This window comes from Melanerpes formicivorus, unplaced genomic scaffold, assembly GCF_026170545.1.
Source record: "Melanerpes formicivorus ecotype bairdi unplaced genomic scaffold, bMelFor1.0.p_v2 SCAF_16, whole genome shotgun sequence".
Taxonomy (NCBI): Eukaryota; Metazoa; Chordata; class Aves; order Piciformes; family Picidae; genus Melanerpes; species Melanerpes formicivorus.
This window is the reverse complement of record NW_027142368.1, coordinates 2755475-2782400: the sequence shown is the minus strand read 5'-3', so window position 1 is coordinate 2782400 and position 26926 is coordinate 2755475. Positions and strand designations below refer to the sequence as shown.

The 26926-nt window shown below is 44.4% G+C and overlaps 1 protein-coding gene across 1 annotated transcript in view; it reads right to left on the bottom strand.

Annotated features, from left to right (window-relative positions):
• Positions 1–17113: 17113 nt before the first annotated feature.
• NELL1 (neural EGFL like 1) overlaps positions 17114–26926 on the bottom strand; it is a 360979-nt gene continuing 351166 nt past the window's right edge. The window contains 3 exon segments of the mRNA XM_068147804.1: positions 17114–19140; positions 20403–20627; positions 23827–24003. Coding sequence (XP_068003905.1) covers positions 19090–19140; positions 20403–20627; positions 23827–24003 — 453 coding nt within the window. The 3' untranslated portion in view covers positions 17114–19089.

Below are 26926 nucleotides of genomic sequence, written 5' to 3'. Positions count from 1 at the left end.
TTCTCCTCACCTCCAGCCTAAACTTCCCCTGGCACAGCTTGAGACTGTGTCCTCTTGTTCGGGTGCTGATTGCCTGGGAGAAGAGACCAATCCCCTCCTGGCTACAACCTCCCTTCAGGGAGTTGTAGAGAGCAATAAGGTCTCCCCTGAGCCTCCTCTTCTCCAGGCTATGCAACCCCAACTCCCTCAGCCTCTCCTCACAGGGCTTGTGCTCAAGGCCTCTCCCCAGCCTCGTTCCTTTTCTCTGGACATGTTCAAGAGTCTCAATGTCCTTCTTAAACTGAGGGGCCCAGAACTGGACACAGCCAGCTGTCAATCAGCACCCCCAGGTCCCTTTCTGTTTGGCAGCTCTCTAACCCGTGCAAGGAGGTGTCTGGCAAGTGCCTGCTGTCCTTCCTACCCTCCTTTCCTCCTGCAAAAGAGGGGATGGTGGGCTCCATGCCATCTGACCCACAGACCAGCAGCACCTGTGCGAGACATCTCATTGCTGAGCCATCTCCTGAACAGGCTGCAGGTGCTGCAGAGGGGTTCATTAGGGAGGAGAGTTTGAAGGACAGGTAGGAAGCACTACCCTTTCATCTTTCTGTTGCTCTGGCAGTTTCTGTTCTTCCTCATTTGCCAGCACTGACACTGAATGCTAATCAGATCAGGCTTTAGCCAGCCTCAGGCTGCCATTTCCAGGTAATTAGTCTGGGTATCCCACACTTTACCCTGACTTCCTCATATATCAAGCAACTTTGGTAATCCATGGATATTTCAGAAGCACAGTTGAGGCCTGGAAATCTGAGTTCCCATCATATCTTATCTACAAATTGAAGAAAGAATGTGTTACTGTCATCACAACCACAGCATGCTGCATGTTACAGGATATCATAATTGTCTAACTACAGGAGAATGGAATAAGTTTTAAAGCTCCCTGTCATAAAATATCTTCCATTAAAGTTGCTGTCTACTTCATATGTGGAAACCATTATCTCCTCAGTGAGCTGGCACTGGAATCCTGCTAGCCACTGTGTGGCTCAGTGCCTGATAAAGCAGCTTTGGCGCCATGGATCACGAGCTCCATAGCTGCGGGCAGAGCTCCTCCCAAACTGGTTAGCACAAATGAACGTCTGCAGCCAGCTCCCTGGAAGCAATGCCACTGACAGTTCTCCTTCCCTTCTCACAGGCATGCTCCCATCCATTGGGACTGGCTTCCCTGAACAGCACTATGCAGAAGCAGCTCGCTCATACCTGTCAGCTGTCTAGCATGGCTCATACTCAGCTGCAAGCAGTGCTTGCAGCGGCTCAGAAGCCCTGCAGCTGTTCAGCTGGGGCAGTAAGAGCAATGATGGCAAGCCCAAAATGACAGCTCTTAACTCATTGCCTCATCCCTTGCCATGAAATAAAAAGTACTTTCACCTCTTCTTTTGGACTATGTAACCAAGCTTTCAGAAGGCAAAAAGTGTGCAATCTCACATATGTGCCTTGGAGATATGGCTTAAGTGTGCATATAGGCAAAGCAACCTACTTAGATTGTTTCTTAAACCCCAACAAAATCCCAAGCATCCAGCTTGGTGCTGTGGCAATCATATAATTGTTAGGGCTGGAAGGGACCTCAAGGATCATCTAGTTCCATCCCCCTTACCATGGGCAGGGACACCTCACACTAGGTTGCTGTAATGGGCAGCAGTCAACTTCTGCTGTCATTTGTGGGTGACTTTTCCCAAGCTGTAAGTGAAAGGACTACTCAGCTAGAGGTCATCTGATTTTTTTAATTGACACTTGTTTAGATAATCCAAAATTTACTACAGGTTAAAAAAAAAACCTAAATTTGTAGAAGTTAAGGATTCTCTCAATCAGTCTATAACATAAATGTTCCAATTTCTCATCTTTTCTTGCAATCCCTACCTAGCAGCCCTTGGCACTGAAGAGGCTTAAGCAACAGGATGATTTTTACAAACCATATCATACTTGCTAAGCATTAACTGAATGCCATTAAAGGTCCAAAAGTCTGAGTTGGAACCGCAGGTATTTCTCTTCCTCAGTAAACAGCACAGAGGAGCCCACAGGCAACAGCAGAAATGCAAGAGGCTGATATGCAAACAAACCCCAAGTTAGCTCCTGGTGTTTCTCTAGGCTGTTTTTCAGTCCTGGACCTCTTCATCCCAGGAATCAGCCAGCCATGTGAAGCTGGTATCCTGAGCTGCCATTTTGCACCGCAAGCTGCTGCAGCAATGCCATTTTGCTGGCTTATCTTTAGGTATTTTATGGTCCAGTTAGCCCAGGTGTCACGAGGGAGCGCATTTCTGTCCTTCTTTACTTTAAGCTTGATGTATCAGGAGATGTTTTTATTTTTACTTCTCTCTTCTAGGTAATTTTCTACCCTTAAATATCGACAGCCAGGTAAACAGAAAGAAAAAAAGCCACCATACCATCCAGAGAGTTGAACCATTGCCTCCCCATCCTGGCCACAGGTGAGGTAGTTAAAAGCTCATAAGAAGCGATGGATTTGTGGGAGAGCTGAATTAACTCCGCTGCATTTTAAAGCACTTTTGATATATTTATTAAAAGTCAAGAAGTGCTTCAGAAGAAATCCCCAGTGCTCTTTCAAAAAAATTGCATGGCTTAAAAAAGCTGCACTTAAGAAATGAATCAACACTTTTTCCCCCTTGTTTTTTCTTGTGTGTGGTTTTGGTTGGTTTTTTTTTTAATTACATTGGGATTTATCAGTGTGGTACCAGCAGTAAGGCAGGGATCTGCTGCAGCATTCTAATTAGCACCAGAATAGAATATAGAATAGAATAGAATAGAATAGAATAGAATAGAATAGAATAGAATAGAACAGAACAGGTTGGAAGAGACCTTCAAGATCATCGTGTCCAACCTGTCATCCAACCCACCTAAACAACTAAACCATGCACCCAACAACAATAAGGTTGGAAAAGACCTCAGAGATCATCAAGTCCAACCTGTCACCCAATCCCCTCTTGAATACCTCCAGGGATGGTGATTCCACTACCTCCCTGGGCAGCACATTCCAATGGCCAATTGCTCTTTCTGGGAAGAACTTTCTCCTCACCTGGAGCCTAAACCTCCCCTGGTGCAGTTTGAGACTGTGTCCTCTTATTCTGGTGCTGGTTGCCTGGGAGAATAGACCAGCCCCCACCTGGCTCCTTTCAGGAAGATATAGAGAGCAATAAAGTCTCCCCTGAGCCTCCTCTTCTCCAGGCTCAGCATCCCAGCTCCCTCAGCCTCTCCTTGTAGGGCTTGTGCTTGAGGCCTCTCCCCAGCCTCGTTGCCCTTCTCAACACATTCAAGAGTCTCAATGCCCAAGCACCCTATCAAGTCTCCGTCTAAACACCTCCAATGATGGTGACTCCACCACCTCCCCAGGCAGCTCATTCCAATGGGCAATCACTCTCTCTGTGTAGAATTTCTTCTTCACCTCGAGCCTAAACCTCCCCTGGTGCAGCTTCAGACTGTGTCCTCTTCTTGTGGTGCTGGTTGCCTGGGAGAAGAGACCAACCCCCTCCTGACTACAACCCCCCTTCAGGTAGTTGTAGAGAGTAATAAGGTCACCCCTGAGCCTCCTCTTCTCCAGGCTAAGCAGCCCCAGCTCCCTCAGCCTCTCCTCATAGGGCTTGTGTTCCAAACCCCTCACCAACTTTGTTGCCCTTCTCTGGACACGTTCCATTAAGTCAACATCTTTCCTAAACTGCGGGGCCCAGAACTGGACACAGAACTCAAGGTGTGGCCTAACCAGTGCAGTGTACAGGGGCAGAATGACCTCCCTGCTCCTGCTGGCCACACTGTTCCTGATGCAGACCAGGATGCCATTGGCCCTCTTGGCTGCCTGGGCACACTGCAGACTCATATTCAGCCTACTATCGACCAGTACCCCCAGGTCTAGCAGATCTCCCAGAAACTTGAGCACTCCAAAGTTACAGCAACAGAGATGCACAAAGCATTTTTTGGCAGGATTTCTTATGGAACAGTTTTGCTCTCCCCTGCCTATACTGTAGGAAATGTAAAGAAAGGAAAATAGGATGGACACTGCTGATGGCAATGTGCCACAGTGATGAGGTTGCATTCGTTATCTTCCCCTGCATAATTGGATTTAGGGCTGTCACCATTTTAAATACAGCATGAGCAGTCAATTAAGTTCTATATCCCACTTATAAGGCCATAAATAGAATAAAGGCAACCCCCGGCAGGGGGAGGAGGGATAAGGGAGTGAGGCTGGGAAGGAGGAAGGCACAACACAGGGATTGCTTGAGCCTGCATTTGATTAAGAAAAACAAGCCGCAGCAATTCATACACACACAAACAGCTCCTCTGATTCATGGCTCAGCAAATCTCCCAGGGGACAGTTTAATGGCCACTATCTACCTTGACCAGATAAAGCCCCTTTTCTTAATCCCCAGTCCTCCTGAACTTTAATCCTCTGCTATTTAAATTTGTCATAAAATCTTTTATTTGCCTTGTCATGTTATTGCCTAATCAGTAAGTGTATTATGTCTCAATAACTTGGCCGTGCTGGCTCTGGCACACGAGCAGAGGATAGGTTACTCTGCCCCCCCCTGAGCTAGCTGTAAATAAAGCCACCAGATTTAACTAGAGAAGGAATCATACAGCAAGATCAAAAGACCCCCAGATTAGCATCATGAAACGACAGGTCCTTTCTTCTTTTGCAACAACATGTTTTTTTTCCTCCTCTCCCTATTTACTTACTCACATTATCCCTTTCCATAGCCTGTTACCAGGCTGTGAGAGTTTTAGGCTATGCCTTTAAATTTTTTTTTCCACAGATCTTGAGCAGAAAAGTATTAAAATGTAAATAAATCACTACTGGGTGTAAAAAGGAAAACAATGACAACTCCAAACAATCCCATTGGAGAGATAAGGGACTAAAACTAGTTGTACCCAAACAATTTCTCTTCTTCTTACTTCTTTGCTCTGGGAGAGACATTAACTTGCTTCTGCTTGGCCTTGGCTGCATTGTTTTGGCTAAGTCTAACATCCCTCAGCTTCTGTCTCTTCTCCCTTTTGTACGGGGGGATAGGAGGGAGGCAAGGAGGGAGAAGCTAGTAGTTTCCACTGGTCTTTGACCAGGGGGGCACTAGTGCTGTTTATTAATTGTAAATCCCTGCAAACATTGTAAATCCTGTAGATTTTGTACATACTCATTGCATTACATTGTAGATTGTAGTTCTGCCTATAAATCCAGCTTTCATTTGCTGGTCTGGCAAATTTAATGTTGGAGGGGAGGAATTTCAACCCACCACACAGGCAGAACCAGCCACTTACCTCCCACACAGACGAGTCACAGCTGGGGATGCCTTGTAGGGGGTTCTCAGCCTGGGGCAGATAGGAAGGCTGGGCAGAGGTACTGACAGATCCTGGTCACTGGGCATCAAACTACCACCAGGCTGTGCAGTCCCCAGGAGCATGCATTGGGATAACACCATGCAACAAGTCAGCTCACAGCCTGGGTCAGCATCCAGCAGCTTTGAGAGTCTAACCTGCAAAACTGGCAACGATCAAAAACTGAATTAAATTGGTAGTGAAAAACCTATTAAGTGTTCCCATGTCTGCTGCAGTTTGGGTGCATAACTCACCTGCATGTCACTGACTTGCAAGAAGTTTGTTTTCTTAGAACAACAGCTTGAGTGGAAACCACCTTGTCAAAAAATAATGGTCTCCCTTCCCCCAGCCTGAACTAAGCAGCTACCACAGAACCACAGAACCACAGAAACACCAAGGCTGGAAGAGACCTCAAAGATCATCAAGTCCAACCTGTCACCACAGACCTCAGGACTAAACCATGGCACCAACTGCCACATCCAATACCCTCTTGAACACCTCCAGGAATAGTGACTCCACCACCTCCCTGGGCAGCACATTCCAATGGCTAACAACTCTCTCTGTGAAGAACTTTCTCCTCACCTCCAGCCTAAACTTCTCCTGGAGCAGCTTGAGACTGTGTCCTCTTGTTCTGGTGCTGGTTGCCTGAGAGAAGAGACCAACCCCCTCCTGGCTACAACCTCCCTTCAGGTAGTTGTAGGGAGCAACAAGGTCTCCCCTGAGCCTCTTCTCCAGGCTAAACAACCCCAGCTCCCTCAGCCTCTCCATGTAAGAGGAAATACTTACTGCATGTTTATTTAAACATGCTATACAGTCACCCTGAATCACAACACACTCCTGCTTCAAGCTGCAGTTTTAACCTTCTGGAATCTTCTTTTCTTCAAGTCAAGAGACTAAATTAGGCAGGGAACCAACACTGAACCTGATACTCCACTGTATGCTCAGTGGTTGTGACCTCTTGAGTTCTGCTAAACCAGAACAGATTTAGTATTTGGCTCAACCAACTGTATGTATTGAAAGCAAACAGTACAACAACAGGGCTCTGCCTATGCCTGGTACTGGGAGAAATGTCAGCTTTTGATTTGGAGGTTTTTTTGTCAGAGGCAGAAGTTACAAATATCAGCAAGTGTTCTGTGGTGCTTCACTGATGTTCCCCTCCGCCCCCCCAAGCAATTTGTTTGCTGCTTCAAGATATTAGACAGCCATGTATTTTACTTTCCCTGCTAGTAGCCAATTTGCAAGAAACCAAGTAATATAAAAATAGCTATTTACTCTGTAACAAGCAGTACAGTACATTATCGCTCGACGCTGCTGCTGTTAGAGGATAGCAAATCAATAATCAGTTCTTATTCAGTAACTTTGTAAACCATCTGCTTCCATCATTGCAAAGCATGTTCTGCTGCAGCAAAGCCTTTACTGCCATACTAATAGACTATTTCCTTTATGAAGTCTAAGACAATGTCATATCAAGAGCTTTTTAGTTGCTTTACCATTTAAGTAAGTGATATGCTTAGAGCACACAGAAATTTGCAGAGGGAGAGAGAGAGAAATTGTGTCTCCCTGTGAAAGTCCACCCTCATCAGAAAAGATTTTGTTTACCTTTGAAACTAAGGGTTTGTGATTACCTGATATATTCCATTGTCAGACCCTACCTGGCCATTCCATTATTGCCATTAGTCACCAAGATGTGCAGCTGAGAGCTTCACACACTGACCTCACTGCACGGCGCCCTCTCTGCCCAGCTCTGCCACAGGTGACTGCTCACCTCACCTGTGTGCCTCAATTTAGGCACCCAGGATTCCTTGTAAGGGCCCTCAAAGTGTTCTTCACTAACCATCTATGGCCCCCAGCACTTATTTAGGTACTGTTTTGTTAAGTGTCTAACATCTGAGAACAACTTGGGATGAACTCTGCAGTCACTGTAAGGCCTCAGACATCCCACAGAGTATTCAAGAAATATTCTACCAGGGATGAACATGGGGATGTGGGATGGGGAGGGCACAGCTGCAAGCAGGACTTAATTTGGAGGTCTACAAGGCGTCAAGCCTCCAGTAATCACTTTTAAGCTGCCACTGAAGTCATTGGTTTCCTCAGCTTAGGAGAAAGAAATGAGCGATTCAGGGACTCAGGATCCCAGTCCTGCTGTATTTTACTCACAGCCCTTTGCTTCAACAATAAATCTTGTCTTTACAGCTCCAGCCAGACAGCTAGAAAATGCCATGCTGCTGGCTGTCTGCTCTGCCTTCCCATCCCCCCACTCCAGCACCAGCCCCACTCTCACCACACTCATCCCAGGCAACAAAACCTCAGACTCCATTAATCTTACAAACCAACACGTTTTTTCCCCCCTCATCTTCTCTAAACAGTTCTGCCTACACATCTAAATGAAAACACAGCAACACCTTGCTCCAGCCTCCTGCTCCTTCACAGATCCACAGAGGAGCAGAGGGCACCAGTGGGCTGTGCTCACTGCCAGCAAGCACATCCTCCCCATCTCAGGGAAGCAACAGCTCCAAGAGCCATGCTCCTGCTCCTGGATCCTCCTGGGCAGGGTCAATGGCCACAGCCCAGCCAGCAGTTGTTGTCTGGATTTACTTCTAAATAAAACCACTGCTGAAGCATTGTCAACCCTTGAGTGTCCATGTTTTGAAGACAAAGGAAAACAAATCTAATAATCTTTTAGTGCATTGAGCCTGTTGGACTAGGTTTTTGGCTTGCTTGGCTTGGGAATCTTTCCTATAAATCACTTCCACATTTAGTGTCACCAGCTTCATGAATTCATTTGTCTTTGCTAAAAGCATCATTGCCTGTGTTTGTATTACCTGGTGCTTCAAGCTGTGTGTTTCTCCTGCACTTCAAACTGCCCAGTGACATCCTAGGTCCAGCTTTGAGTAACATAAGTTTTATTTGCTTGGTTTTAGCTCCACTCATTCTCTCATGCAGAAAGCCAAAAGACTGTCTGTAACCTGGAATTTAAGTGATGTCCAATTATACACCTGGCACTGACTTTCCAGTGTGTGGACTGTTACTTCATTGTGTCTGCTGCTAGCCTGAGCTTAATAAACCAATATTTTTTGCTACAGGCAGTACTCTCATGCCGTAAAAAATGCAGAGGTCTGGAGTTACTTCTCACTTTGATGTGATCATAGAATCATAGAATTGTTAGGGTTGGAAGGGACCTCAAGGATCATCCAGTTCCAGCCCCCCTGCCATGGGCAGAGACACCTCATACTAGACCAGGTTGCTCAGAGCCACATCCAGCCTGGCCTTAAAAACCACCAGGGATGAGGCTTCTACCACCTCCCTGGGCAACCTGTTCCAGTGTTTCAGAACCCTTATGTGAAGAACTTCTTCCTAACATCCAAGCTGAATCTATCCATTTCCATTTTTGTTATATTGCCCCCAGTCCTATCACTCCCTGATACCCTAAAAAGTACCTCAGCAGCTTTCTTGTAGGCTCCTTTCAGATACTGGAAGGCCACAATAAGGTCTCCTTGGAGCCTTCTCTTCTCCAGACTGAACAGCCCCAACTTCCTCAGTCTGTATGAGTAGCAGAGCAGTTCCAGCCCTCTGTTCATCCTTGTGGCCCTTCTCTGGACACCTTCCAGCACCTCCAGATCCCTCCTGTAATAGAGGCTCCAGAGCTGGACACAGTACTCCAGGTGGGGTCCCACCAGAGTAGAGTAGAGGGGGAGAATCATCTCCCTTGACCTGCTGGCTATGCTTCTCTTGATGCAGCCCAGGATGTGACTGGCTTTCTGGGCTGCAAGTGCTCACTGCTGGCTCTTGTTGAGCTTCTCATCCACCAGCACCCCCAAGTCCTTTTCCTCAGGGCTGCTCTCAAGCCAGTTGCTTGAGAAGAAGCTTCACTTTCAGTTCTCCCCCTTTCATTTGCAAGCTCTGACATAATATTTTCTTTTGCCTCTATTACTGAGCCTCATTCTGTGTGCATAAAGCCAAATTCCACTAACCAGAATAGTTTTAACAGATTGCAGTGCAATTGTTTTGTCCGGCTCTGAACTGAGCAGCTCCATTCAAGCTCCTAACCCTCTTCTTATTTTGAAGCTGCCACAAGTCATCTATCTTTTTGTCAGTTAAGGTCTGATAACCACATGGGCCAACCACACATCCCTTTTTTTTTGTTTTCTTTTTTTAATTTCCTGGTTTGCTGATCAATTTATTTCACTTTGATTGCACCTGTTGAAAGATACTTTTCGGATGGGATGCAACAATAGAAATGGGAAGATTCAGATTGGATGTTAGGAAGAAATTCTTCACCATGGGGGTGGTGAGACACTGGCACAGGTTGCTCAGGGAAGTGGTGGAAGCCTCAGCCCTGGAGGTTTTGAAGGCCAGGCTGGATGTGGCTGTGAGCAACCTGCTGTAGTGTGAGATGTCTCTGCCCATGGCAGGGGGATTGGAACTGGATTATCCTTGAGGTCCCTTAGAACCCTAACAATTCTGTGATTTGTTGAGTTGAAAATGTTTCTGCATGCACTTTAAGGCTATGCCATGGTGCACAGTAAGATCTGACAGTGACTTAGATGGTAGGTGAGTAGTTTTTCTGCATTATAGCTGCACTATGAATTTGGCACTGCTATGATACCACGACATTCCCATTAGAGCTAAAATTGCTACATGTATTTGTCTGCTCAGTAACCAAGATTTAATGTGTCTCCCTTTAGGTTTGCCCTTATTTTCTGAGGTTTTAGGGAGAGGGTCCCCCCCTCACAGGCTTCTGTTTTCTTCTGCTTACACTTAGGCACAAGAGATAGTCACCTCCTGGCATAAACCCATAGCAAAAACACTGCAAGGAAAGTAGGTCAGCACAAGCACCATGTTTCACTCCTTCCCAGCCACAGACCCGTCTCCAGCATCAGCTGCCTTCCAAAAGCTCTCAAACTCCCATAAAGGGAGTCAGATGTCTCTAGCCCATTATTTTCAATGAATGCTCTGATGTACACTCAGTCTTGGCACACTGAGCTTGGCCTGGACCAGAAACATCAATCTTTTAGATCAGTGACTGGCCCATGGCCCCTTCTGATGTTGCCCAAGCCCTGTGTTCCTCAGAGGGCAGCTGAGGTCACAGAACCTCAGTTCAGCCTATCCCTGAAGCCCAGCCTCTCTGCAGCCCCCCAGAGAAAGGCACATACCACATGCCACATACCAGCCTGTCCCACTCACCACAAACATTTTAGCTGCTTGGGTGTCTGCCTTTCTAGTGGCCTCTGTGGCCCGGGACTGGCTGCAGTCTTACCAACAGTGTTAATACAAATTCAGCACCAAAATCCCAGGATCACTGAGAAACATTTTCAAAGCAAATACTTTTCTAAAGCCTACCTCTTAATTGTAGCACTGCTGGGGTCTAATTTTGGAGCGTGTGGGACTAACATCTCTCATTGCTATCCCTGTAGTGGATCAACTCACCTGAAATAGATGGCACGTGTTTATTGTCTCACTTGAAATAGTATTGCTCACATAGACAAGCTTGGTTTTGTATGTACTACCTCAAACACTGACAAGTGACACAAAATGAGATGGCTACTCAGATGTGGAAAGGTCACCAGGGATAATTTCTTTCTTCCCCAGCTGTAGAAGATCTATGTGTGCACACCATAATCCCAGATAGCTTACAACAATGCTTTAATTCAGGAAGAGAAATAGCTTTGAACTTTCACACTGAGCAATACTTAGACAATGAAAACTTTCAACTTAATTCCTCTGAACTTTGCAGCCAACATTTGTGATTTATACCATCCTGCATGTCCTTAGATACCTTCCAGTGATGCCTGAAGTTTGTTAAGGGTTGATGTAAGACTGCCATTGATTACAGGCTCACTTATCCTCCCTTCTACAGGTCTATTGACTTGGCCTTGGGTACAGTCACGTTCTTGGTTTACTCATTTGTTTTTAGAGAGCAATGAGATATTTCTGAGAACTCATGGACATGGACCAGACCATGCCCAGGGGCAGTCTGGAGTCAGAGCTACAGTTCCCTTGTTCTCTGAGAAATACTGAAATGATTTAAGTGGAATTAAAATGCTTCCAAATTCAAAAGACAAATTTAGTAATACCTGTTGACATCACTAATTAGCCCACTGAGGTAGGGATTTTTATGTTACACTATTAATTACTTCCATTCTGTCCATCCAGTCCTGGGAAGCTCATCCTTAACTGTCCCATGCATTAAGAAACCCAGATCATTCCTGGCATTTCTGACATTTCCAAGGCTCCAAGGTCCAGAAAACACCTTCCAAGGTCTTTATCCTGATTTTGGTGGAGAGTGGGAAGAGGAGGAGTAATCAAACTTATTACTCTGCTCTGTTTCACCCATTAATAACAACATATGAGTTCTGTCATACTCCTGCCAACAGCTCTATGCGGCCCCCCTCCAGACCCTCCAGCACACCGACCACCACAACCACCATCAACACGCTGCAGGTAGCTGATATATGAGAGAAGAACAGAATTGAATTGAATTGAGTTGAATTGAATTGAATTGAATTGAATTGAATTGAATTGAATTGAATTGAATTGAATTGAATTGAATTAACCCGGTTTGAAAAGACCTTTGAGATCATCAAGTCCAACCTACCACCCAACACCATCTAATCAACTAAACCATGGCACCAAGCACCCCATCCACTCTCTTCCTAAACACCTCCAGTGATGGTGACTCCACCACCTCCCTGAGCAGTACATGTCAATGGCCAATCTCTTTCTGTGAAGAATTTCTTCCAAACACCCAGCCTAAACCTTCCCTGGCACAGCTTGAGACTGTGTCCTCTTGTTCTGGTGCTGGGTGCCTGGGAGAAGAGACCAACCCTCTCCTGGCTACAACCTCCCTTCAGGGAGTTGTAGATAGCAAAAAGGTCTCCTCTGATCCTCCTCTTCTTCAGGCTACCCCAACTCCCTCAGCCTCTCCTCATAGGGCTGTGCTCCAAACCCCTCCTCAGCTTTGTTGCCCTTCTCTGGACACATTCCAGCAGCTCAAAAAATCAGTGATGTATCTTTGACCCCTTCCTTCTCTAGAATTGGTGTTGGGCTATTCTCTTCTGAGGCCTAAACTGTCTTTCAGCGGAGGTGCTAGGAGTAGCTGCAAATGCAGAGAAAAAGCTTGCCTCCAAGTTTTCCTGTGTTCCCCTTGCTTAAGCCTCCTGTTAAAAACCACAGCAGCAGATGAATAGCATTTTGTCTCAGCAGCCCAAACACTCTCAAATGACTTTGCTAGAATGTGCCAGTAGGAAAGAAATTAAAGTATGGCCATAGTGCATCATGCAGGGCCACAGAAGAGACACTTGCTTCTGACTTTGAGAAAGTGCTGGTGGTGTTTCTGTGATAGCTTCTGACAAATACTATTTTTAATTATCTGCATCAGAACTTGCTCACCAGGATGACTTCGTGCAGTGCTTAGCAAGTTCTCAAAGTTGTCTCCTACCCTGCAAATCACAGAAAGAAAAAAAATAAATGTGTGGCTAAAGAGGGAACTGAGCAGCTAATGATTTAATACAAATATGAGTAAATGGCAGAACTTGTGGTCAGGCTGAAAAAAAAATCACTTCTGCAGCTGCAAATGTACTTTGTAAATGCATACTTGGTTTTCCTTAACCCTTCATCTTACACAATAAAGGTCTATCCTCAGAATTTGTGCTGATCTGAACTTACTTCTGTGGTGCTGATTCTAAATTCATAGACACTGAGTAAAAAGATGCCTGTGTTGAGTCTAGAGGCACAACAGTAGCAAAGCCCGCACATCCTACCACCTGGATGAGAATTTTGCCTGATGTTCAGTTAGAAACCCAAAACTGCATATTTAATACTGAAATGAGCAAAGGGAATTTGTCACAATTAGTCTAAAGAAGCACTGCATTCACTCAAATAAAGCTGCCATTGTTGTGACTAGAAAAGAAGACTTAATCAAACTGCAATCAATCAACTGCATTATTAGCTGGGGGGGGTGTTCAGCTCTGGTTTCATTGCATGATCAGTTCTTGGTCTCTGGTTTGTGTTTGAGTGATGGTGTGACCTCCTGCAGAACCTCTGAGCCCTTCTTCACTGAAGTGCCTGGTGGATCCACATGCATGCACTATAACCACATAGGCACTCAGTAATGAAGAGCTTTGGGCTAGGTGTGTTGACGACAGGGCTGGCTGCTTGAGAGGAACTACAGAACAGAGAATGGCAACTGAAAGCCACTGTCAGAGGGTTTGTGTATATTACTGAATCCAGAGTAAATACTCTCACAATCTTGTAATTCCACTGGCTGGGACAGCACCACTCAAACAGAAGTGAGCTGGTGAGGTAACTCTGTGCCTCTCAGGATAGAGGCACACACAAGAAAGAAGCCTGAATTACTCCAGATCCCATTGTAACTACTTTGATCTCAAAGAGAGCAGGATAAGGCTTGCTTCGCTGGAGGTGTTCAAGGAGGAGACTTGACAGGGTGCTTGGTTGCATGGTTTAGTTGGTTGGGTGGTGTTGGATGATAGGTTGGACGTGATGATCTTGAAGGTCTCTTCCAACCTGGTCTAATTCTATTCTATTCTATTCTATTCTATTCTATTCTATTCTATTCTATTCTATTCTATTCTATTCTATTCTATTCTATTCTATTCCAAACACTGCTCAGTCCCAATCAAACCACTTAAATAAAACAATCTCATGTATGAATTCAGGAAGGAAAAATAATTCAAGTGTGAGGCACTGTTGAAGCAGAGATTTGGCTTCCAGCAAGAAATCTGCTCATCAGAATTCAGTGCATCCCACACGCTGTGCACCTGAAGTTGCAGTAAAGAATTTAAATGACACATATGGGTCCGGGGAGCTGTTGTTTGGGGGTTGTTTTTGACTGGCCCATGGGATTTTTTTGAGCGGCCATGATTTTTGCCATCCTGTATCCATGTGCTGCAAACCTCCATTTGATGGTTTCATTAAAACCCCCTGCATTTGACCCCTTTTATCAGTTTACTGATATATACCTTTCTCAGGTATACCTAGACCTGCACATGGAGGGTTGCTCACTGGCAGCTAGCAGCAAGAAATAATCCTATTAGCACCTGCAAGTACTATTTGCAGATTACAAGCAATGCCAACACCTCACTAACACCTCTCTGAGGTCCACGACTCGCTGAAACATAATAATTGCTGCTTTTTATCAGTAAGAGAAGGTGGAGGGGGGGAGGGAAAGAAGCATTCAGACACCCCAGGCTGGAAGCTTTGTGTTTGTTTTCCTTTTTCTCTTAATTTATACCCCCATGACTCTTCCTTACACCAGTTTAAATATCTATAAGCACCACAGCTCTGCCTCCAGAGGAAGAGCAGCTCGTTGGCAGGTACATCTTTCTGACGGCAGAATATATTCCTCCAACAATTATGCCTTATCACAACACTCACTTAAAATTTCACATCAAGCTGTATCAGGGGGCCCTTTTAAAATCCCCTCATTAATGATGATTATGTAAGGTGCATTAGACAGGAGACATTTCCATATTGCTCGTAGGAGTTAGGAGTTAATTCTATTACAATCGACTCCACCGTTTGTGTAATCACTCCTGACACTTTACCTTTTGTTTTGTAAAAGATTATTGCCTGCCACAGCAACATCAGGAAAAAAAAAGAAGATGATGATATTTTTGTCATTGCAATCTGAAGGAAGAGATGTTATTAATTAAATGTTGTACACAGTTATACCTGCAGACTCACCGACAGCTCTGGGGAGAAGATGTATTACTGGAAGACAGTTGTTATTTAGCTCTCTGAGGCAACACAGAGACACTAATAAATCTCCTGCCTGCTCCTGTGAATTACTGCTCTGCATTTGTGGGGAATGGTTTGGACTTGCTTTGGCCTTTAACAGTCACTAGCATCCAAGACGAGGACCACTACACAGAACACCCGCACTTGCTTTAACTCAGTGAGTGAGTTTGCAAACGCACAAGGAGCAGAAATGACAAGACACAATATTGTGTTCCGGTTTAGTACCCAGGCTGGAACCTCAGCAGTTCCAGAGGAGGCCATGAAGACGATCAGAGGGCTGGAGAACCTCCCCTACAGGGACAGGCTGAGAGAGTTGGGGCTGTTCAGCCTGGAGATGAGAAGGCTCCAGGGAGACCTTAGGAGCAGCTTTCCAGTACATGAAGGGGGTTACAAGAAGCCAGGAATGGACTTTTTACAAGGGCTTGAAGTGACAGGACAAGAATGAATAGGTTGAAGCTTGAGGAGGGCAGATTTAGATGAGATGAGGAAGAAATTCTTTACAGTGAAGGTGGTGAGACTGGAACAGGTTGCCCGCAGAGGTTGTGGATACCCCCTTCCTGGAGGTGTTTGAGGCCAGGTCGGATGAGGCCCTGAGAAACCTGGGCTAGTGGAAGGTGGTCCTGCCCATGGCAGTGCGGTTGGAACTAGATGAGCTTTGAGGCGCCTTCTAACCTAAACCATTCTATGAATGTATGAACTCTTTGCCAAAAGCAGAAGGCAAAGACATTTTTACCAGGGCTGGAATTTTAATTTTCTTTTTCTGACTTATTTATTTCTGTTCATCAGCAGTGTTACACGCAGAGAAAACAATCCTTTACAGAATAAGTAGAAGCAGCTACAGTATCCCAACTGCCTACAGTGAGAGCTTTGAGGAAGCCCCTTAACTTGCAGCAACTTTCCATTCATTGAAGTTACATTGGCAGTCCTCCTTACATGCATACCACTGTTATATTCTCACAGTATCACAGTATAACTTAGGTTGGAAAGGACCTCGAGGATCATCGAGTCCAACCTATCAACACAGACCCCATGACTAGACCATGGCACCAAGTGCCTCGTCCAATCTCCCCTTGAACGCCTCCAGGGTCGAAGACTCAACCACCTCCCTGGGCAGCACATTCCAATGACGAATGACTCACTCGGTGAAGAACTTCCTCCTCACCTCGAGTCTGAACCTCCCCTGGCGAGGGGAGCAGTGAGAGGATCTCTCTCACAAGCAAAGAGACTTTCCAGAAATTCTTATATTAAACTCGATTTTTATGTCTGGGAGTTTTTCAGCACCTTCACTGTGGTGCCCAGAGCTGTACAGGAAATTTCATCAAGAAAGAGGTTTGGAAAGTCCTTACCTTAGTCAGAGAGAAACACAGTGAGCTACATTTTCCTCCTCAATGTGCTCTTTGAGCTGTGGCTTCTGAGTACTCTGAAGGTAAGTGTGATGTGACTAGTGATCAAATTGCTTCATAAGGAAAAGTTCATCACAGCCAGGGTAACTGCTTAAAATGCAACATAAACAAACAGGTCTGTGTCAATATTTTGACTCTGTGTAAACAATTCAAACTGTAGCACTCTAGAGATAATGACACCACAACGCTGTATAAAATGCTCTGAAAGGGGTTTATTGCGCTAATCTGCGTTGAGTTTTGGAAGAAACAGGGGCTGTGTGGTGGGCAAATGTGAACTTCTCTGCTCCTGTGGATATGACCCTGCCTGGAGCTTCCAGAAAGCATCCTGGGAAAGGGCTTCAGTACTGCAACATAAATGGGAAAAGAATGATTCTCGGCCAGCACTGTCTTTAATCCCTTTCCCAGAGCTTCAGGAACGGGTGTGTATGACAGACTGTAATGTAAGATTTTGTCCAAATAAATATAAACAAAGTATTTCTTACAACTCTGATGCTACATCTCCAGCCAAACACTCTTTCTCTTTTTTAGCAACACCACAAGCTTCAAGTGTGGAAAGAAGAGGGATCAGCGCTTTAAATCTCTGCCAATAAAACTAAGGGAAAGCAATCTGTACATAGGAGTTTATTTAGATGCCCACAAGTTTTAAATCATTCCCCCTTTATATCTCAGCCCACTGGATATCTCATCCAACTGAATTACCATTGGGTTTTACAATGTGGTATACAAAATGAGCTGACATTATGATTTACAAACATCCTTTGAGTATCATATAAAACACAACTGTTTCCCTTATTATACAATCATTAGGGCAATGCACATATAGTCAGTACAGTAGTAGCTGAAAATGATGGGGCATTTTAGGAAAATAAATCTAACTGTACCACACAAACCTGTTAGGTAAAGCAAAATCTGGTTTAAAAAATGGGAGGAAAGTTGCCTGAATGATTGCAAGTAATTCTTAGATTGTTTTGCCACCGTCCCCTTCGAAGAAACGTGACAGCGCTTCATTTAAAAGACAACTCATCTGTTTCACTGTATAGTCACACGCCATTATTATTCAGATTCACATTTTCTGCATGAAACTACCAAAAAAAAACCCCACCCCCCAAACCACAAATGTAGAATTTCCTAACTGTAGCCACTATACTTATTTCTGCACCACTCTTTTTCCATATATTCAGTGTGTTCAATTAAATAAACCCCCCAAAAAAAAGAGCAAAAAACACCACAAATGAGCAGAACAAAACACAACAGCACATTAAAATGGCGACATTGAAGCTGCAGATGCCATCATTGCAGAAGTATAGTCTTGATCTAATGTCACAAACTTTCTAGCCTCATGAAACAAACGAACTAAAAAGGACATTAGCTGAAGAGAATCTAAACTCTAACCTCAGTACAGGGCTATGAGTTTTGTGTGTGTCTGAACTTAGGTGCTCGGTAACACTGCATGTGTGGTGAACGTGAAACTAAACATCTTTCAGTGTCATAAAATATGAAAAGGGAAAAATCTGCTTCTGAGCTGTTAACCAGGTACTGAAAGTTACCAAGTGTTAGGTCTCCTGTCCCCACCTGTCGCTGGTACAGGTGCTCCTGCACTTTGTCACTATGCTGGCAGTAACTGAGCATGGCAGACATCGGTGCTACTGTAAACGACAAAGGAAACACTCCGAACTCAATAATGTGACAACTGAAAGCAAACTCTAAACTAGTCAATTGAAATGATAGCATTTTAAGGGTCTCTGACTGTTTTATCACTGCACAATCCGGAGGGTTTATTCCCTTTTCCAGCGCTTGCAGTTTCTCTTGCAACACAGAAGGCTGCTAATGACTTGTGGTTCTTTCCTGAATGCGTTGGACTGGCAGTGGGATGTGGGTTTAGTTCCGTTTCTCACCACAGGAGTCTTGCTGCTGCTCCATGTGTTAGGAGAAGAAAGTGCTTTATTATTTATTATTTTTTTGGGCATTTCATGAAGATCATGGCATTTAATTTCATAACTTTTAAAGACAGGCTTACTTTGATTACTTCCATTCTGTCCAATCAAATAGACCTTTGAACGCTCTCAAGTGTTGGACAGCTGTGAAATATAAGTACTATGCAATTTGACTGTACATACATACATATTTTCATAAATACATTCGACAGGGACCTTGGAACTAAGTGTGTGATAATCATGGGACAAAAACCACAACAGGCTGTCTCGTCTGTAAAATCTAGAGCCAAAGGAAGAGGAGCTGAATTCTATCATGTTGTCAAATACACAAATTAAACCAAAAACACAGCATTGGGTTACCCATGAGATAACTGGAACGGATCTGCAAATGTCTTGACAGGAGAAGTGTGGTCATTTACAACACTGAAAACTTTTAACAACCATTGACTTCTATGCGCTGTACTGTAAGTCACCCAGACAAGGCTAGCAAGGATGAGCATAGTGATAGGTCCCAAAGGCAACTCCCAAACATCTTCCTCACGCGGAGACTTTGGTAATTGTCTGTTGTATAAAACGCCGACGCACACGGCTGCGGTTCAGGTGTTGACCTCATCGGTTTTCCTCCCTTGGCACAGTCCAGTCTGACTACGTCAGTTATTGTTGAGACACTCTAAATCCACCGAGCAGCAGACGTTCCCGTTCTGCACAGACAAACAAGCAGGGGTCAGTCACCTCCGCAGAACATGGCACAAAGAGCAAACGGGCTGGTGGCACGCAGAGACAGATGCATCCCTGGCACGTCTACTGCATCCTAACAACTGCTTAAGCCATCCTCCAAGGTGTCCTTATCTGTCCCATGTGTGGTGGCTTTGTGAAGAGGATGGCTTTGCCACCTGAACTACAGCTGAACTAGAAACCCGCATGTGAAAGGCTCAGCAGTACCCCTAACAAATAAGCACAGCAATGGTAACAGAGATGATTGGATTTCTCTCCCATGCAAGAAAGGAGAGAGTTTCGATGTGACCCATGAAGGGCAGCTTTCTGTTTGCCTGAAATAAGCAGATACTTCAGAATCTCAGTTCATGGCAGATGTGATTATATGGTGGGGACACACAACATACACCTTTGGAGAGCTATCCATCGTTAAATAGCCTCCTGCAATATCCAGTTAGTTACAAAACCACTGGATGTAATAAAAACCACAGCAGCAGCCATCAAAACCCCAAATGAACAATTTTTTCCCCCCTTTCCTTTTCTTTTCTCTTTTTTTAATCCAACACAAACAATAGGAAAAATTCTGAAGAATGGCAGAAGAGCCCTGGAGCAACAGCTTGGTTTCCAACAGTGAACAGAAGAACATTTCATATAACCCAAAACAACATTTTCATAATTCTGATATTAAGCACAGGGGGTCATCACTGCACGGAGCAAGGGAGACAGCCTGCACTTTGCAGCAGAGACACTGGATTAAATCTATCTTGATGAGATCTGGGAAGAGAAACTGTGACATACCCTTCCCACTTCTGTGGTGGGAACGCCTTCATCTCTGAGTTGCAATGCATTTCTACTTGTGCACTTGCCGGCAAAAGCTCTGTCAGTGCTTTTGCCTCAGCTTACCAGCTCCTAAAACACATTTTCATGAGCATCCACAATAGGCAATTATTAAAACACTAGCCCAGATTCGTACTGAGAATGCCTGAAGGGCTTTCCAGCAGAATGTCTGAAATTTGCACTAGGATATTACAGATTTGAGCTCAACAACTCCAACAAGCTCAGAATTGTTTTGTTTCCACCCCACAAACACAAAAGGGGTTGTTTTTGTTTTCTTCTTTTCTACCAGCTTCTGCCCTCGGGTTTCACTGATTTTCCTGAGCTCTGAATGTGAGCTTCCAGGGGGAGAAAGTGACTCTGCTTTTATGCAGTAGCAAACATCTCCGTTTCCACTCTACCTCACCCAACCTACCTTGCATTTGCAGGTTGTGCAAGGAGATCCCACCATAGTCCACACAGCACCGCTGAGTCTCGTGACTCCATAGCCATCTAGACAGGTTCTCCTGATGTCATAGGTGATGTTATCAGCCAGGCAGGGATCAGTGACACAGTGGGGACAGCACTCTCCTTCTGAGATGGCTGTGTACTCGCAGTTGAGATTTGGGCATGGAAGAGGCCAACAATCCACCTCTCCTTCCTGCAAAAACAGAAGCAAAGCTCACTGAAATTATTACCACTTATTAGCCACCAGGAAACTTTGCATGAGCGTGGAGGTCATTCTGCCCCTGTACTCAGCACTGGTCAGGCCACACCTCGAGTTCTGTGTCCAGTTCTGGGCTCCTCAGTTTAGGAAAGATGTTGAGTTGCTGGAACATGTCCAGAGAAGGGCAACAAAGCTGGGGAGGGGTTTGAAACACAAGCTCTATGAGGAGAGGCTGAGGGAGCTGGATTTGCTTAGCCTGGAGAAGAGGAGGCTCAGAGGGGACTTTATTGCTCTCTACAACTACCTGAAGGGAGGTTGTAGACAGCTGGGCTTTGGTCTCTTCTCCCAGGCAACCAGCAACCAGAACAAGAGTATACAGTTTCAAACTGCGCCAGGGGAGGTTTAGGCTGGATGTTAGGAAGAAGCTCTTCATAGAAAGAGAGATTGGTCATTGGAATGTGCTGCCCAGGGAGGTGGTGGAGTCACCATCACTGGATGTGTTTAGGAAGAGACTTGATGGGGCACTTGGTACCATGTTCTAGTTGATTAGATGGCGTTGGACTTGATGATCTTGAAAGTCTTTTCCAACCTGGTCTATTCTATTCTATTCTATTCTATTCTATTCTATTCTATTCTATTCTATTCTATTCTATTCTATTCTATTCTATTCTATTCTATTCTATTCTTCTTCTAATGGAAGTGTTTTATTTTACCAAACATGAAATAACCTTAATGGATCAGCTCTCAGTTTCATTGCTAATATAGATGCATGGATGCTGAGCTGAAGTTTTTTAAATGCAGCAGACTATCATTTGGTTGCTTCTTGACTAAACAACAACACTGCCACCACGGTAGCAGGGAGACTTTTGTTCTCTGGGGTGTCTAAAGGTAGCATTAAATACTGTGTTCAAGTATTTTCCACAGACTGTAAATTTTTGCAGTGATTACCTTGCATTCTTTCTACACCTGGTCACATAAATGTCTCTGTGGAATCACAGCAACTGTTTAAATAGAAAATTAACACTGCAGAGAGATGTAGGTTAGTATGTTTGAGAAGCACTGAACATTGATCTAACTAGCAACAGCCAAAATTGATTTTACTGTCAACTCCTAACAGAATTGTTAGAGCAATATCTGTTATGTTCCACTGAGTCATTTTATTATTTAGCTTTGTGGGGGAAGGGGAAAAAAAAAAGGCAATTTAGCAGAAAGAAACAGAGAAGAGAGAATCATCAGATTATTTCAAACAAGGTCAGATGACTTTAAACTTTTGGTCTACAGCTGCAGTGATCTGACATCCACCTTCAACTCACATTTGTGTAGCTGGGTCTTTCTAGCCTGGAAAAGAGAAGACTAAAAGGGGATCTCATCAATGCTGATCAATTCCTAAAGGGTGAGTGTCAGGAGGATGGGAGCAGTGTTTTTTTCAGTGGTGCCCAGTGACAGGACAAGCGGTAGCTGACACAAACTGGAACAGAAGTTCCATCTAAATATGCGGAGGAACTTCTTTAATTTAAGGGTGACAGAGCAGTGAGGCAGACTACCCAGAGAGATGGTGCAGACTCCAGCTCTGGAGCCATTCAAAACCTGCCTGGACATATTGCTGTGTGACCTCTAAGTGAACCTGCCTTGGAGGGGGGTTGGACTCAATGGACTCCAGAGGTCCCTTCCAAATCCTGCCATACTGTGATACTGTGATGAGGTCACACCTGTAGAGTGTTGTTCTGTATGTCTAAACTTGTGAAGGGCTCCAATAACTTGAGGATAGGATAGGATAGGATAGGATAGGATAGGATAGGATAGGATAGGATAGGATAGGATAGGATAGGATAGGATAGGATAGGATAGGATAGGATAGGATAGGATAGGATAGGATAGGATAGGATAGGATAGGATAGGATAGGATAGACCAGACCAGGTTGGAAGAGACTTTCAAGTTCATCATGTCCAACCTATCATCCAACATCATCTAATCAATTAAACCATGGCACCAAGCACCCTATCAAGTCTGCTCCTAAATACCCCCAATGATGGCGACTCCACCACCCCCCTGGGCAGCCCATTCTGATGGGCAATCATTCTCCCTATGAAGAATTTCTTCCTAACATCCAGTCTAAACCTCCCCTGGCACAGCTTGAGACTGTGTGCTACTCTGTAAGCACTTCAGATGTGGATAACATCACACACTGCATGTAGCACTTATCAGAACCTTACCTGTAGCACTGATTGTAGGCATCACTGTCTTACATTTCAGTATGTTAACTCAGTCTTCAAAACCAGCAAAGAACTGCTAGCCACAAGCTCAGTATCCCTTGTAAAACATGTCACACCTAGTATCAGCCATTGCTGCTGGCTGCAAATGTTTCTTGTTGCTCTTTTGCAGGCATTAAATAAATACATATCTTAGGAGAACACAAAATACAATGCTTACTGCTGTACATTATGGATAATTATCTCTAAACAGTAACTTAGCTCTGAGTGCAATTTGTTTCCTGATGCTCAGACACCTCTTGATTAATATCATAAAGTCTCTGTTACACAGACAGCTATAAATGGAAACCTGATCATTTAAATGAAGTTCATTGCTGCACTAATTAGTATAGCTGTGCAAAACCCAAGGCTTTATGGAAATAATCTACAGTGCCTAGTAAGAAAATAAATGTTCTTTATTCTGCAGGTTGGCTTAGTAATTTCAGACTCCTTTATCCTTCTATTTTTTTTGGTTCATTTCTGCCAATTCACCATGTGGCACTGGAACTCCTTTCCAGCATTTACTGAAAGGGGGGGGGGGGGAAAGAGAATTTCATTGCCTGTTTTGGTAAAATAGGTACATCCACCATCCACTGATTTAATTACAAGCTGAAACTCCTCCAACCAAATCCTTTGCATATGAATTTATTACTTTTTTTTCCCCCAAGTCATTTAAAGGTCAAATAACCTTATAACACTTCTGCAAAATAGACTAATGCGGTAGAGGGAGAAGCTTGCCAAGCTTTTAATTTTGTTCATTAGACCTACTTATTCAGCAATAAGAGGAAAACTGATGGTGTAGCTTTTGATTCTCTGCTGCTCTGGAAGTGCTTTATCACCTTTCCCAGTCTCAAAAGCGAGAGCAGAGAGAGCCAAGAGCCTGCTTTCCATTTTGCTAAGGATCAGAACCATCTCGCTCCCCTCCGCAGCGCTTTCCCCATACCAGGCAGCGGCACTGCTGGCAGCTGTAGGTCCAGTTGTCTCCACTGCGGTAGAGCTTGTGCCCAGTCTGGTCGAGGCACTGGCTGGTGACACGGGTGTCACACTCCGGGCAGCAGAAGAGATCGGCGCTGGGGTTCTTGCAGTCGCAGGCTGTCCTCCGGCAGAAAATCCTCCCGTCCTGTGAGGACACATTGCCCTGGCATCAACCATCAACCAGCAACACAGGTAAGGTGACAGGGTACGGGCAACAAAGGGCACACCTTTGGCATGGCAGGAAATATTAAGTTCATAACACAGTCAATGTTACCACCAGGTCTGGACCCTGTTGTGAGTAACAGCAGAGACCTCCTGGAGAGAATCCAAGAGCCACAAGGATGATTAGGCGACTTGAGCATCTCCCTTGTGAAGAGAGACTGAGAGCCCTGGGGCTGTTTAGTTTAAGAAGAGAAAACTGAGAGGAGATCTCATCAATGTGTATAAATATCTGAGGGGTGGGTGTCAAGTGGGAGAGGCCAATCTCTTTTGAGTAGTACACAGTAATAAGATATGAAACAACAGGATCAGGCTGAAACAGAAGATTTCACCTCAACATGAGGAGAAAGTTCTTTACAGTGAGGGTGACAGAGCACTGCCCAGAAGTGCCCAGAGTCTCATTCTCTGGAGACTTTGCAAAGCCACCTGGATGTATTCCTGTGTGGACTACCCTAAGTGATCCTGCATGGCAGGGGGATTGGACTGAGTAATCTCTGGAGGTCCTTTCCAACCTCTAATGTACTGTGATACTGTAACACTTCAGATAGCAGGATTGTCCAGATTTCTACCAGTGCATGGATCCAACACCACCCAAATCTGAGCACACTGTGTCTGCCTCCAGCTAATGGGATTTAAAAGAAATCTGTATCTCCGAAGAAATATAGGGAAGGATTTTCACATCTCATTGGTTACATCAACAACCTCTTCCAGCAGCTACCACTCTAATACATAGAGCACTGTTTTGACTGAGTGCATCACTGTGGAGAAAATAACTTGAATAAATAAGCAGCAGTGATGGAGGTGGGCCCTCTAACTTCAGAGGAGCACAATGTAGCAATCTGACAGTAGCACTAATCATTCTCTGCTCTGAATTCAGCACTGCTTCTGCTCCATGTCTGGACACAGAGAGCACCAGCTTAAAACTAAATGGTTTTACCACCCAATCTAATTCACTTCATGCATTACAAAGGGCCTGCATTCCACAGGCCCTCCAAAATATGATTTTGCTAAATATGTGTTTACAGCATTGGGTGGCCCATTTTGTTGAAGACCATTAAACATGCTTCTGCATGTGAAGAGAAAGAGATTGTTTCTGCACCACAGAAAACCAAATTGATTCTAATTCTCGTTAGCAAAATTGGATGGGGTATTGTGTTTGAAATTACATCCCTTAGTGCAGGTGAGCCAACATACTGATACGCCATAAGCAGACTGGGGACTGAAATCACAGCTAACAGTGAAGATATCATTGAAAAGTTTTGACATGAGCTTTGTTTGCATTCAATGCCAGACCACTGGGTTAGCCCTCACTCAAGTAAAAGGTGCCCTGTAGCCAATTGGAAGGTCGAGCTACAAGGGGAATGAGGCTACATTCTGCTTTGGATCACAACTGTACAATTCCTAAAACAACTACATTGTTTCACTGCAGGTTTTTCTTATTCTCATCAGAACCTTGTTCAGAGTCTGTAAATCTATTTGATCTAAGTGGGCAAAAAAATATATCATTGCCACCAAATACAGGGACAGGTGTGAAAGCAAGGGAACTGACTTCCTCTGATCCTTTTAAAGAGTAGTTACTAACAAGAATGACAGTGTCCATAGGCAAACAAAAATAGCCATAATCACAGCCTGTAGCATGGGTGGCTGCTTTGTGTATGATTTGATGTAGAAATCTGTGTTTGGCTCTTGTCTTTAAGCCAAGTCAGTCTTGGCCACCAAAGCACCATGCACAAAATCAGCAACAGGGCATCACAAGCCCCAGGTCAATCAGTGGCACTGCTGCCATTTCATCACCATTTCAAATTTATTAGAATATTACTCTCTGTGGTAAGGATAATCAAAATGATTTCTTATTGCCTAACAAGGAAAGGTGAAGAGCACACAATTATGGAGAAAGCACACCAGGTTAACATAGCTCTGAACTGCTTTTGCCAGCTGCAGGATGCAGGACTAGATTGTCCTACAGCCTTTACTTAGATCTGGATCAAATGAAGATAATCTAAGTCTTCTGTATTTGTGGCTAGTTTGTTGCTTGAGCTGTGAGGGAAGGAATAAACAAGCTTTCCTCTCTGGCTCAGCAGTTTGAGTAAATCATATGGTAAGGAAGACTGGCAGTGGCCACAGATCCAGCCAGGTCCAGATGTAATGCTGGTAATAAACCCTTTCCACTAAACCCAAAACAAAACAAAACAAAGAAAGAAGTTATTGTCTGCTTTCAGCAAGCGCTGAATGAAGAGAGGTGAAAGCCTTCCCTGATGGAGAGTTATGACTAAACATCCATTCTTGCAAGTGGGAAAGCAACACCATCTTCTACCTCTTGCTGTGGGGCAGACATCAAGGGGCAGCTCAGCACAAAAGCTCTGCCAGTTTGAATAGCTCCTGGCATGAGGAATTGTACCAGGCAGCCGGGCAACCCAACACCACCCATAATGGCAGTCACTTTCCCCTCCATAAAGGAGTGCTCATTTCTAAAGTCTAACAATAACCTGTCTGCCTAATTCCAATTCAGTTTCCAAGCTTTCAAGATTAGTTTTCAAATTCCCCTTTCAGCTGCTGACAGTGCTGGGTAGTTCTGCGCTTCCCTGAGCTCCCGTTCTGTTACCTCTAGGGACCAGCTAACCTTTTACATTGCCTTTACTCTCTGTATTTTACAACATTGACAAAGCCTGATGATTTTGCCTTAGACCTTTTGGTAATCATAATACACTGCTATTCTCTTTATTCTTTAAGCATCTGTGTTTTATCTACAACCTCATTAGTTCCAGGCCTTTCAAAAAACCTTTATCCTGTACGGCAGTGACACAAAGCCTCTTAAGCTACATTTCACTTGCGGCTTTGCAGCTCTGTAA